Source organism: Lucilia sericata, unplaced genomic scaffold, assembly GCF_015586225.1.
Source record: "Lucilia sericata isolate MDLA Ls3-8-SP2 unplaced genomic scaffold, ASM1558622v1 Contig000256F_arrow, whole genome shotgun sequence".
In the NCBI taxonomy this organism is placed as follows: domain Eukaryota; kingdom Metazoa; phylum Arthropoda; class Insecta; order Diptera; family Calliphoridae; genus Lucilia; species Lucilia sericata.
Genome location: NW_023994282.1, coordinates 439,825 through 452,706, shown reverse-complemented (window position 1 = coordinate 452,706; position 12,882 = coordinate 439,825). Strand labels below are relative to the sequence as shown.

The following is a 12,882-nucleotide window of genomic DNA, read 5'->3' as shown; positions in this document are numbered from 1 at the left end:
GATCACATTGCCCCTTTGAAATACCAAATTTTTAAAACTTGTAAATATTATACATATTATATTTTGTTCATACTCAAACTACACTCAAACATAACCTAACCCACATAACCTAAAACTGAACCCAAATTAAATCCCCCCAAAAAATGGGAGTTACAACCTTAAATGGTTAGGTATTTTCTATTTGCAATAAGTACAGCATTCTTTTAAAACAATAAACAATCAAAAAAAAGAACTAAATAAAAAAATATATCAAATCAAATTTAACTTTTTAACAACCACCACCTAATAAATAACATATATAAGTTCAAGTAGTTGTTTGCAAAACGTTTGGTCACAAAACAAACAAAAATGTCTAAACCAAAGACGATGGCTCTGGAGTTGATTGAACCATGGATGTATTCAAATTAGATTTGGATCAGGCTCAAATCGGTTCCAGTCTGGTGGAAAGTAGTAGTAACAATAATACAATACATCATAATTTACACACAGCAACCGGCCCGGCCGGTGGTAACGGTGCCAACGATAATTTACAGGCGGTCGATGAAGACGACGACGAAGTCTTACCCGAAGTTAGTTTTGATGCAAATTCTGATTTTAATTTACATTTTTTCGATACACCCGAAGATTCCTCTACTCAGGGGGGCTTTAGTGATCAGGGTTCGGTAGAGTCGGAAACGGAAGCATATTTGGAATCGCCCTTAATTGCTAGAACTGGTTTACAGAATCAATTGTCTCAGCAACAGCAGCAGCAGCAACAACAATCACACTCCTTAACAACAGATTGTCAAAAGTTTTATCAATCCTCCACAGCGTTGGGTTTAAATCAAAGAACTGTTACGCATAGTGTTAATACAAATAATAGTTTAAATCCTGTGATAGCTGCGACAAGTTTTCCACAATTTGGCAATGGTGGAGGTTCGCTATACACCGCAAACAATATCCACAACTTTACACAATCGAATTCATCGTCATCCGGCTGTTCTTCAACCTCTTCAATCGCCAGCAATAGTAGCAGCATTTGCGGCAGTAGTTCTAGCCTCACAAACGCAAACAACAACAACAGCGGATCAATATCCGGAAATAATCGAATTATTGGATCATCAACAATATCCTCATCATCGTCAGGTTCAGCAGCAGTTTCAGTATCAACAGCAACAACAGCTTCAGCATCCTCCTGTTCTTCCACAGCCGCCGCAGCAGCAGCATCAGTTAATTCGGCCTCAATCTCAACGTCATCATCATCGTTGGGTACTGAGCATTTTATTGGAAACCTCAATCATACAACAACACAATCATCAACAGTTTCATCCTCAATAGCTTCATTGGCAAATGTTAAATTACCATCAGGTATGACCTTTTCAAGATGAAATGTAAGGGAATTTTATATATAGTTTAGACCAGTTTATGGACTATAGTACAGACTATAAATCAATCTATAGCTCAGACTATAGACCAGACTAGATCAGACTGTAGAGCTAATTATAGACCAGACTATGGATCAGCCTACATATTAGACTACGGTCTAGTCTAATGATCAGATTAAAGGCCAGAATATATACCATACTGTGGACAAGACGATAGACTGTAATTATGAACCTGATTATGGACCAGACTACAGACTAATTTATAACTCTGACTATAGACTATTCCACTTACTATAGACCAGACTTTAAATTAGATTATTAACAAAAGAATAGATAGAGGTTATAAACCAGATCATAATCCAGAATATAGAATATAGATCTATAGTACCAGACTGTGGTACTGTTTATAAACAAGACTATTGACATGATTATAGACCACATTATATAAAAAATTATAACACAGGCTGGCTGTAAACCAGACTACATTCAATGATATAGAGCAGGATATAGACCAGTCTATGGTCTACACTATATACTTGACTAAAAACCAGAGTACAGACCAGACTATGGACCAGAATATAGACAATACTTTAGAACTTACCAGTCTATAAGCCTGGTTATAGACCATACCACTAACTGTAGACGAGGCTATAGATCAGATTATTGACAAATCCAGGCCATAGACTACACTATATTACCAGTACAGTATATCCCAGACTATTTTATAGACCTGATTATAGAGCAGACTATTGGCCAAATTATAGACCACACTATAGATTAAATTATAATACATGCTCGATGTAAACCAGATACATATATATTGATATAGTATATGGATCAGACTATAGTCCACACTTTATACTAAATTATAAGTCAGACTACATACCAGAGTATAGACCAGACTAAATATCAGTCTCAAGAACATACTACAGCATATAGTCCAGGCTATATACCAGACTAATCACATACTGTAGATCAGTCTATATAAAGACCAGTCTATAGTCCAGATTTGAGTTTATACTTTAGATCTGATTATAGATCAGACTAAAGACTAGTATATTGCCATACTTTAGACTTTCTATAAACCAGACTATCGATCAGATAATAGACTAAAGTATAGATTCTATATAATCCAGGTTATAGAGCGAGATAATACACTATAGTACCAAACTGTAGCGCTGACTATAGATCAGACTGTTTTATAGGTGGTAGAGACCGGTTAAGTACATATTATGTAATATTTCTACTAGTAACAGATCTTTTTCGTAGCGAGCGGTCTGAGTAAAGCTATCCTAAAGAACTCTTTCTCCTCATCCAATTTTGTACTCCCTATTAAACCACACAAAAAGTATTCAGTTAGTTTTCAAATTTTCCATTCTATTGGCGAAAATTATTACCATTTCTATGAATCTGTTTTTGTTTAGCACCAAGGAAGAAAGAATTTCTGTATCATTAAAATCCATAAAAATAGCAATTTTTCTTTTTAGTGTTTTTTAGAGTTTATTTTTCCGTGATCTTCAAAAAGATTTTTTTGTATTTTTTTTTTTTTCTATTTGAGTGTTCATTCTATTTCTACACTTTTACAATCGTTAGGTTAACTTCAAAATGAGATACTTCAACTTATTTATGACTTTCAAACTTAAAACAGCCACATGAAATGAAACGTGTTGCAACAAAAAAAAAAAAAAAAAAAAAAAAAACATTAAACTAGTAAGTGTATAGTCGGCAAGGGAAAATTTCAAAACACACTATATTATATAGATATAATAGAAATTTCGAAATCACTACTAATACCACTATAGTTTCATTAACGCCTGCTGACATTTCACTAGCTGGGTAAGAAAACAAGCTGCATTTGTAAGCAATTATCATTAAAAGTAAGTGAAAGTTACAACAACAACTATTATTGTTCTTAAATATTATTTAAATTTAAATAAATACTTCCTATTAATTACTCGTTATAGAAACAAGTTTCAAACAAATGAAATTCTTTACAGAAAGTGTTTTTCCTTAAAGATTTTCTTTTGAACATAGACAATTTTTTTATATTAGATGTTCCAAACACTTTCTTCTCCATTTTTGCTGTAGCGTGCCTGCTCCAACAATAACAGTTGAAGTTGTAAACATGCTTTTACTTCCTCGTTGTTAATTTTTGTTGCATCAACAGAAACGAAACGAAGTGAATGAGCGCGCGAGTGGGTGGCTGGCTGGTTGGTTGGTGGGTTTTTTTCTTTCCTCAAATTGTTGCTGTTATTGTGGTTTTTGCCTGTATTTTTTCGTTTTTGTCCATTTGGAATCAAATCAAGTTTATTCAACTCGATTTATAATTTTATTGTTGTTGTTGTAGCACTGTGTGGTTTGGTTTTTCTTGTACTCTCATAAAACACGTTGCCAATTCATTAGATTGTGGGTAATTTTTTTGTTGTTGCTTGAGAGTGACCAGGTTAGATTTTCATTATTACAGATCTATTTAAATTGGACTAGTTCCATGACTGGTTCCTTGTGGGACACTTTATATGTTTTTTAATATGTTATTTAATATATATATAACATATGGACTAGTGGATTATGGGCACACAAGTCTATTGACTACATTACTAGTCTATTGACTATTATAGCCTGGTGTGTTGATTATATCATTGACTAATATTGATTAGACTAGGGTATGGACTATTGACTAGACATAGACTGATATAGACTAGACTATAGACTAGACTATAGATTAGACTATAGACTAGACTATAGACTAGACTATAGAGACTATAGACTAGACTATAGACTAGACTATAGACTAGACTATAGACTAGACTATAGACTAGACTATAGACGACTATAGACTAGACTATAGACTAGACTATAGACTAGACTATAGACTAGACTATAGACTAGACTATAGACTAGACTATAGACTAGACTATAGACTAGACTATAGACTAGACTATAGACTAGACTATAGACTAGAATAGACTAGACTATAGACTAGACTATAGACTAGACTATAGACTAGACTATAGACTAGACTATAGACTAGACTATAGACTAGACTATAGACTAGACTAGACTAGACTATAGACTAGACTATAGACTAGACTATAGACTAGACTATAGACTAGACTATAGACTAGACTATAGACTAGACTATAGACTAGACTATAGACTAGACTATAGACTAGACTATAGACTAGACTATAGACTAGACTATAGACTAGACTATAGACTAGACTATAGACTAGACTATAGACTAGACTATAGACTAGACTATAGACTAGACTATAGACTAGACTATAGACTAGACTATAGACTAGACTATAGACTAGACTATAGACTAGACTATAGACTAGACTATAGACTAGACTATAGACTAGACTATAGACTAGACTATAGACTAGACTATAGACTAGACTATAGACTAGACTATAGACTAGACTATAGACTAGACTATAGACTAGACTATAGACTAGACTATAGACTAGACTATAGACTAGACTATAGACTAGACTATAGACTAGACCATAGACTAGACTAGACTATAGGACTAGACTATAGACTAGACTATAGACTAGACTATAGACTAGACTATAGACTAGACTATAGACTAGACTATAGACTAGACTTAGACTAGACTATAGACTAGACTATAGACTAGACTATAGACTAGACTATAGACTAGACTATAGACTAGACTATAGACTAGACTATAGACTAGACTATAGACTAGACTATAGACTAGACTATAGACTAGACATAGACTAGATATAGACTAGACTATAGACTAGACTATAGACTAGACTATAGACTAGACTATAGACTAGACTATAGACTAGACTATAGACCTAGACTATAGACTAGACTATAGACTAGACTATAGACTAGACTATAGACTAGACTATAGACTAGACTATAGACTAGACTATAGACTAGACTATCGACTAGACTATAGACTAGACTAGACTAGACTATAATAGACTAGACTATAGACTAGACTATAGCTAACTATAGACTAGACTATAGACTTAGACTATAGACTATAGACTAGACTATAGACTAATATAGACTAGACTATAGACTAGACTATAGACTAGACTATAGACTAGACTATAGACTAGACTATAGACTAGACTATAGACTAGACTATAGACTAGACTATAGACTAGACTATAGACTAGACTATAGACTAGACTATAGACTAGACTATAGACTAGACTATAGACTAGACTATAGACTAGACTATAGACTAGACTATAGACTAGACTATAGACTAGACTATAGACTAGATTATAGACTAGACTATAGACTAGACTATAGACTAGACTATAGACTAGACTATAGACTAGACTATAGACTAGACTATAGACTAGACTATAGACTAGACTATAGACTAGACTATAGACTAGACTATAGACTAGACTATAGACTAGACTATAGACTAGACTATAGACTAGACTATAGTCTATAGACTAGACTATAGTCTATAGACTAGACTATAGTCTATAGACTAGACTATAGTCTATAGACTAGACTATAGTCTATAGACTAGACTATAGTCTATAGACTAGACTATAGACTAGACTATAGACTAGACTATAGACTAGACTATAGACTAGACTATAGACTAGACTATAGACTAGACTATAGACTAGACTATAGACTAGACTAGACTAGACTATAGACTAGACTATAGACTAGACTATAGACTAGACTATAGACTAGACTATAGACTAGACTATAGACTAGACTATAGACTAGACTATAGACTAGACTATAGACTAGACTAGACTAGACTATAGACTAACTATAGACTAGACTATAGACTAGACTATAGACTAGACTATAGACTAGACTATAGACTAGACTATAGACTAGACTATAGACTAGACTATAGACTAGACTATAGACTAGACTATAGACTAGACTATAGACTAGACTATAGACTAGACTATAGACTAGACTATAGACTAGACTATAGACTAATAGACTAGACTATAGACTAGACTATAGACTAGACTATAGACTAGACTATAGACTAGACTATAGACTAGACTATAGACTAGACTATAGACTAGACTATAGACTAGACTATAGACTAGACTATAGACTAGACTATAGACTAGACTATAGACTAGACTATAGACTAGACTATAGACTAGACTATAGACTAGACTAGACTAGACTATAGACTAGACTATAGACTAGACTATAGACTAGACTATAGACTAGACTATAGACTAGACTATAGACTAGACTATAGACTAGACTATAGACTAGACTATAGACTAGACTATAGACTAGACTATAGACTAGACTATAGACTAGACTATAGACTAGACTATAGACTAGACTATAGACTAGACTATAGACTAGACTATAGACTAGACTATAGACTAGACTATAGACTAGACTATAGACTAGACTATAGACTAGACTATAGACTAGACTATAGACTAGACTATAGACTAGACTAGTTATCTAGAAGCTTACCAAGAGTGGCTATTAGTTGCAGGTTTCCCAAATCCTCTAATATTGAGTCTATTGAACACTTTTCAATCAATACCGCATTTAAAAAAAAGTCTGGTCACTTGATTTTCCTTCTACTACATATCGTTATATCTCCAGCAAATTTCCCATGTGATCTCAACTGTAAAACTTGCCTCTCTCTCTTATTCTCACTCTCTCTCTCTATTTCTCTAATGTTTTATATTAGAAACCGTTTTTTTTTTTTTCTTTCTATATTTGTCTTCACTAGGTTTTCTTTTCATTTTTCTTTAAGAGTTTTCCATTTCGTTGCAATTGATTACATAACAATTCAAAAAACAAAATTGAACATCATCATCATCACCAACAACAGCAACAACAAACAGCACAAACACCAATACTAATAACAACTGTTGTTTGTTGCTGTATACATATGAATAGAAAGGTGCGCATGCGCAATGTTGTTGTGCTATTGGTTGCTGGTATTCTTTTTTTTGGAAGAACACACGTTTAAACAAATGTTTTTCTTTTCTATTATTTTTTTCATACTTTTCCTTATTTATCACTTTTGTGGTTACTTTTTTTAAATTTTTCCAGATTTTCTTTCTTTTATTTGTTACAACATTTTTATGCAGTTATTTAATGTTGCACTAACGTTGTTGTATGTTGAACATAATATTTCCTCATGCTTTATCAAGTAGACGTGTGGTAAACATAGGCGACTGTATGTGTATGTGTGTGCAACACACATTCAACTTAATACATACATGTTGCTGTTGCGAGTTATTCGCCTGCAATTTACTTTTGCTGGTCTATTACTCACTATTCACTCAACTTTTTGCAGTCACTTTTTTTGTTGTTGCTGTTACTTTTGGATTTTAGCTGGTATTTCGATTATGTAAATTGTTGTTATTCGTTGTTGCATTAAATTTTTGTTTACAGATACATGTACGTATATACATACATATTATGTATGCATGTATGTCTGTTTGTTTGTTGCATTTATTTTATTTATTCATATACACCGAGTGTTACACATCATGAAAATGTGGAAAATAGTAGTTAATAAATGAAAATAATAAAAAAAGAAAAACAAAATTAATTACAATTGTTGCTGTTGTTGAATTGAAGGAAGGCGGTTGATATATAATTGAAAATGCATATAAAACCTTTTTCGAAAATAAACGTGACTTTTAGGTTAAATGTTAAAAATTGCAAATTATTGTGACACTAGGGTGTGTGTTGTATGTTGTTGTAGCTGTGAGCCATTAAATTTTATAGGATATTTGACAATTTAACAGATGTTGCAACTTCCTTTAGGAGAAACAATTAACTAAAGACCACCCTTGGAGCTTAAATTCACGATTGCAATATGATAAGACCACCAGCAGTTAATTATCAAGGAGTATTTAAACATATCGAAATTTTATTTAAACTATTAGAAAGGTATATGGAGAGATAGATAGATAGATAGATAGATAGATAGATAGATAGATAGATAGATAGATAGATAGATAGATAGATAGATAGATAGATAGATAGATAGATAGATAGATAGATAGATAGATAGATAGATAGATAGATAGATAGATAGATAGATAGATAGATAGATAGATAGATAGTAGATAGATAGATAGACTAGATAGATAACAGATAGATAGAATAGAATAGATAGATAGATAGATAGATAGATAGATAGATAGATAGATAGATAGATAGATAGATAGATAGATAGAAAGATAGAAAGATAGATAGATAGATAGATAGATAGATAGATAGATAGATAGATAGATAGATAGATAGATAGATAGATAGATAGATAGACAGATAGATAGATAGATAGATAGATAGATAGATAGATAGATAGATAGATAGATAGATAGATAGATAGATAGATAGATAGATAGATAGATAGATAGATAGATAGATAGATAGATAGATAGATAGATAGATAGATAGATAGATAGATAGATAGATAGATAGATAGATAGATAGATAGATAGATAGATAGATAGATAGATAGATAGATAGATAGATAGATAGATAGATAGATAGATAGATAGATAGATAGATAGATAGATAGATAAATAGATAGATAGATGATAGATAGATAGATAGATAGATAGATAGATAGATAGATAGATAGATAGATAGATAGATAGATAGATAGATAGATAGATAGATAGATAGATAGATAGATAGATAGATAGATAGATAGATAGATAGATAGATAGATAAACAATTAGGGTATAAAGAAATACTAAAATAATTGCGTATATATCACAACCGAAAATTAAACCATAAATTTTTTCCTCACACAAAAAAAAGCGAAAGCAACTAAATTTTAAATTGCAAAAATCTTCCAAGTAGACTATAGACTATCGAACGTACATTTGCGCAGTTATCGATGGAAACTTGATGAAAGTCAATAAATTAAAAGCGTTTTTTCCATACAGAACACACACAACAATGTATTGTACATTATTAGTAGTGGGCTTATACGATTTGATATGGTGTCCGTCTAACTGTCTGTCTTTTTTTTTTCAAAAAGTACACATTTATTATTAGAGGTAATATTTTAAAGTACTTTTTGTATTGCAACATGAATAGATTTAGAGGGGCGGTTGTTGGTTAAGTTTAAATAACTTTAGTAACTTTAACTTCAATACAATGTTTCCTTGCAGCAACAATAACAACAACAGCAATCAAATAGAAAAAAGGTCTTTTGTGTTAGCTTTTGGTGCTTGTATGGAGTGTTTTAATAACAGTACGTAACAAAATTGAACGAATATTAAGTATACATTTTTAAGCAAAGTTTTAATTAAAGTTAACTATACGATAAATTAAAAAATTTCTGTTTCACTTTTGTGCGTCACTGTACTTACTCGTTCACTTATATTTGCACTTTGAATGCATTTTAAAATGTATTTTCCTAGTTTTCTGTTTTTATTTTTCATACATATTTCTTTCTAATGTTTCTATTGTAAGTATCTGCATATTAAGTGATGTTATTGTTGTTGTTGCTGTTAGTTTTACTTTGACTGTTAAGTGTAGATGCCTTGATGAAGATAAAACCCAATAAAGGAAGTTTTTAATAGAGACCCTAGCGTGTCTCCCTCTCTATGTGTGTATACAATTGTATTAGAGAAAAAAATGACAATAGAAGTATGCAAAAAAAAAAGAAAAAAAAAACACAAGTAATAAAATTACAGCGGAGCATTGAACGTTAAGAATAAATACACAGAAAGAAACTTTTGTAAAGGAAAATTTTAACCCTAAAAGGTATTTAGCATTTTTTTTTAAATATATTGTTTTAAATTATAAGAAAATATTTAATTATTGTATAGTTTTTCATAAACATTTTTCTAAGTGTTTTGTCTATTAAAAGTTTTTTCTTTTCAATTCTTTGTAAATGTAAATTTTGCTGCTGTTATGTTTTCGTTTGCCGGTATACATGCATGGATGTCTATGGATATGTAGGTGTGTCATTTGCAACAATTGCATATTTTCTTGCTGTTGTTGTTTTTTTAATTTTTTTTTCTTGAATTTGCTGTACTTTTAACTGCCTCTTGGTTGGTGCCTTAGCAGGAGTCAAATAATGAAATCAATAAACCGATTATTGATTTGAATAAATAACAAACATTTGAAATTTTAATTTTTTTTAAACTAACCCTGTCTCCTGGTTGTCGTATATATAAATACATATTTAGTTGTAAGTGTATAATTGTTGTTTTGGTTTGTGGTACGTTGAGGGTCTTTGAGTTGAATTGAGTAACAGTATTAACGGTGATAATTTGCAATGAAAATTTGAAATGTAGGGAGAGTTTCATAGGTGTAGTAATGATAAAATTAAATTGAAGAAATTTAATACAATTAGAATAAACAAAAGGATAATTTTTAACCAAACAACTAAAAAAATCATTTTAATATTAATTTGTAATTTATGAAAAAATTAATCATACGCAAAGTAGGTCAAGAAAGAGGGAGCATGAAAAAATATTAATCATACGTACATATGTGACAAGACAATGGACTTGGCTGTTGAGGAGATTGTAGACTAGACTATAGATTAGACTATAGACTAGACCGTAGACTAGACTATAGACTAGACTATGGACTAGACTATAGACTAAACTGTGGACTAGACTATAGACTAAACTGTGGACTAGACTATAGACAAGGCTATAGACTAGACTAGGCTATTCACTATACTGTGGATTAGAATAAAGACTAGACTGTATACTGTACCTCTGGATATTAAGATTAAATTTAGATTAGAAATCTCAATAAGTTGCTCTTCAACGGTTGTTCTAATATATGTACGTATGATTAATATTTATTTATTACTCACTCTTGCCCCGCACTACGTATGATTAATATAACTTTTAAATAGCTCATTCTAATTTAATAAAATTTCGTTTGTTAGTTCATAGATAGTTCAGTCTATAACTTTTAAATTTTATATATTATCTTGTTTTCCCTATAAACCCATTTGGATTTTCCGTACTGTTAACCTACTCTACGTATGATTAATAATACTTTTTTTATAAATGTTTCTTCAATAAAATATTAACTTTCCCTTTTTTAACTCATTTCACTTTCTTTCTTTATTTCTAGAACATCAACAACAACAAACAACACATCAAACCCATCATCAACAGCAAACATCACAACAACAGCAACTTCAGCAGCAACAACAACAATCGCAACAGCAACCAACAACTCCACAACAGCAGCAGCAACAACAGCAATCATCGTCCCAACAATTTGCCATTGCGGATTCCAATTCGAACAGTGCAGTGGCAAAATCATTTGTTCCATGTAAAGTTTGTGGTGACAAAGCATCCGGTTATCATTACGGTGTAACATCCTGCGAGGGTTGTAAGGTTCGTGGTAAATGTGTTTAAAGGCAAATTTTTTAAAATATTTGTCATATAAAATTTTTTTGTATATTAAATTTTTATTGTAAATTTTAATAAATTCTTTTCTTTTTTCCTTTTAAATAGGGTTTCTTTCGTCGTAGTATACAAAAACAAATTGAATATCGTTGCTTAAGGGACGGCAAGTGTCTGGTAATACGTTTGAATCGTAATCGTTGTCAATATTGTCGTTTTAAGAAATGTCTATCAGCTGGTATGAGTCGAGACTGTAAGTACTTAATAATAAGTTTTTTTATATGTTTTTAAGATATAGTAATTTTAAGAATTTTAGAATATGATAAATCAAAATTTTAGTCGAATTTGGTTTCGAGTTGGCATTGCCATTGGCAATCCATGTCGTGAGAATTTTGTTAAATTCTTCTTTTTATATGTAGTTATTTATGAAGACAAGCAGGACTAAAAAAGTACCAAATGGGGATAAATGGGGAAAAACACTGTATTTACTTTTTACGTATTTATAAGTTTGATAAACAATTTTGTTTTGTCAGATTTGAATATTAAGAACCGTGATATATTCACAAAATAATGTACCTTTTGGTACGTTTTCGTTCCCTTATAGTACATAACTCACTCAAAGGTGTTCATGTAGAAATTCAAACTTTAATAAACAATTGTAAAATTATTTCTTTCAAAGTGAAATCCTGTAAGTATAATTGGTAATAAAAGGTACCAGAAACTCCCTTTTTATAAATTTTCATACAATGAGGGCGTTTCTTGGTTTATTTAATATGAAAAAAGAATCAAAAAGTACAAATTGAAGATTGAAAAAGTACCAAAAAGTCCTCTTCAATAAGTTCTCATTTCAATATTATAGAAAACTCAAAAAGTATATTTTGAAAAACGAAAAAGTACCAAAAAGTTTACTCATATAAATTTTCATTCCATCTGGGTCCTATATATATTATATATCAAAAAAAGTACAACTTGAATGACAAAAAAGTACCTTTAACTCTCGTTTTATAAACTCTGATTCAATCAGTAGGTTCAATATATTAAATATTCAAAAAGTACCAATTGAAGAACAAAAAGTACCAAAAAATTCGCTCTTATATATTATCAGGCCATCGGGGTATGTCGTATTATAGGTTCAATATTGCATAAAAAGC

General features: G+C 31.1%; 2 protein-coding genes across 2 annotated transcripts in view; both read left to right on the top strand.

The window, feature by feature from the left end:
• Positions 1-389: 389 nt before the first annotated feature.
• Positions 390-11,743, top strand: LOC119602838 (ecdysone-induced protein 78C-like). Its single transcript, XM_037954603.1, has 2 exons — positions 390-1,347; positions 11,454-11,743. The coding sequence occupies exons 1-2, from the start codon at positions 390-392 to the stop codon at positions 11,741-11,743; spliced, it is 1,248 nt and encodes a 415-aa protein (XP_037810531.1).
• The window catches only part of LOC119602835 (ecdysone-induced protein 78C), a 100,392-nt gene continuing 98,967 nt past the window's right edge, over positions 11,458-12,882 (top strand). The window contains exons 1-2 of the mRNA XM_037954596.1: positions 11,458-11,722; positions 11,843-11,984. Coding sequence (XP_037810524.1) covers positions 11,972-11,984 — 13 coding nt within the window. The 5' untranslated portion in view covers positions 11,458-11,722; positions 11,843-11,971. The remainder of the gene's footprint in view (positions 11,723-11,842; positions 11,985-12,882) is intronic.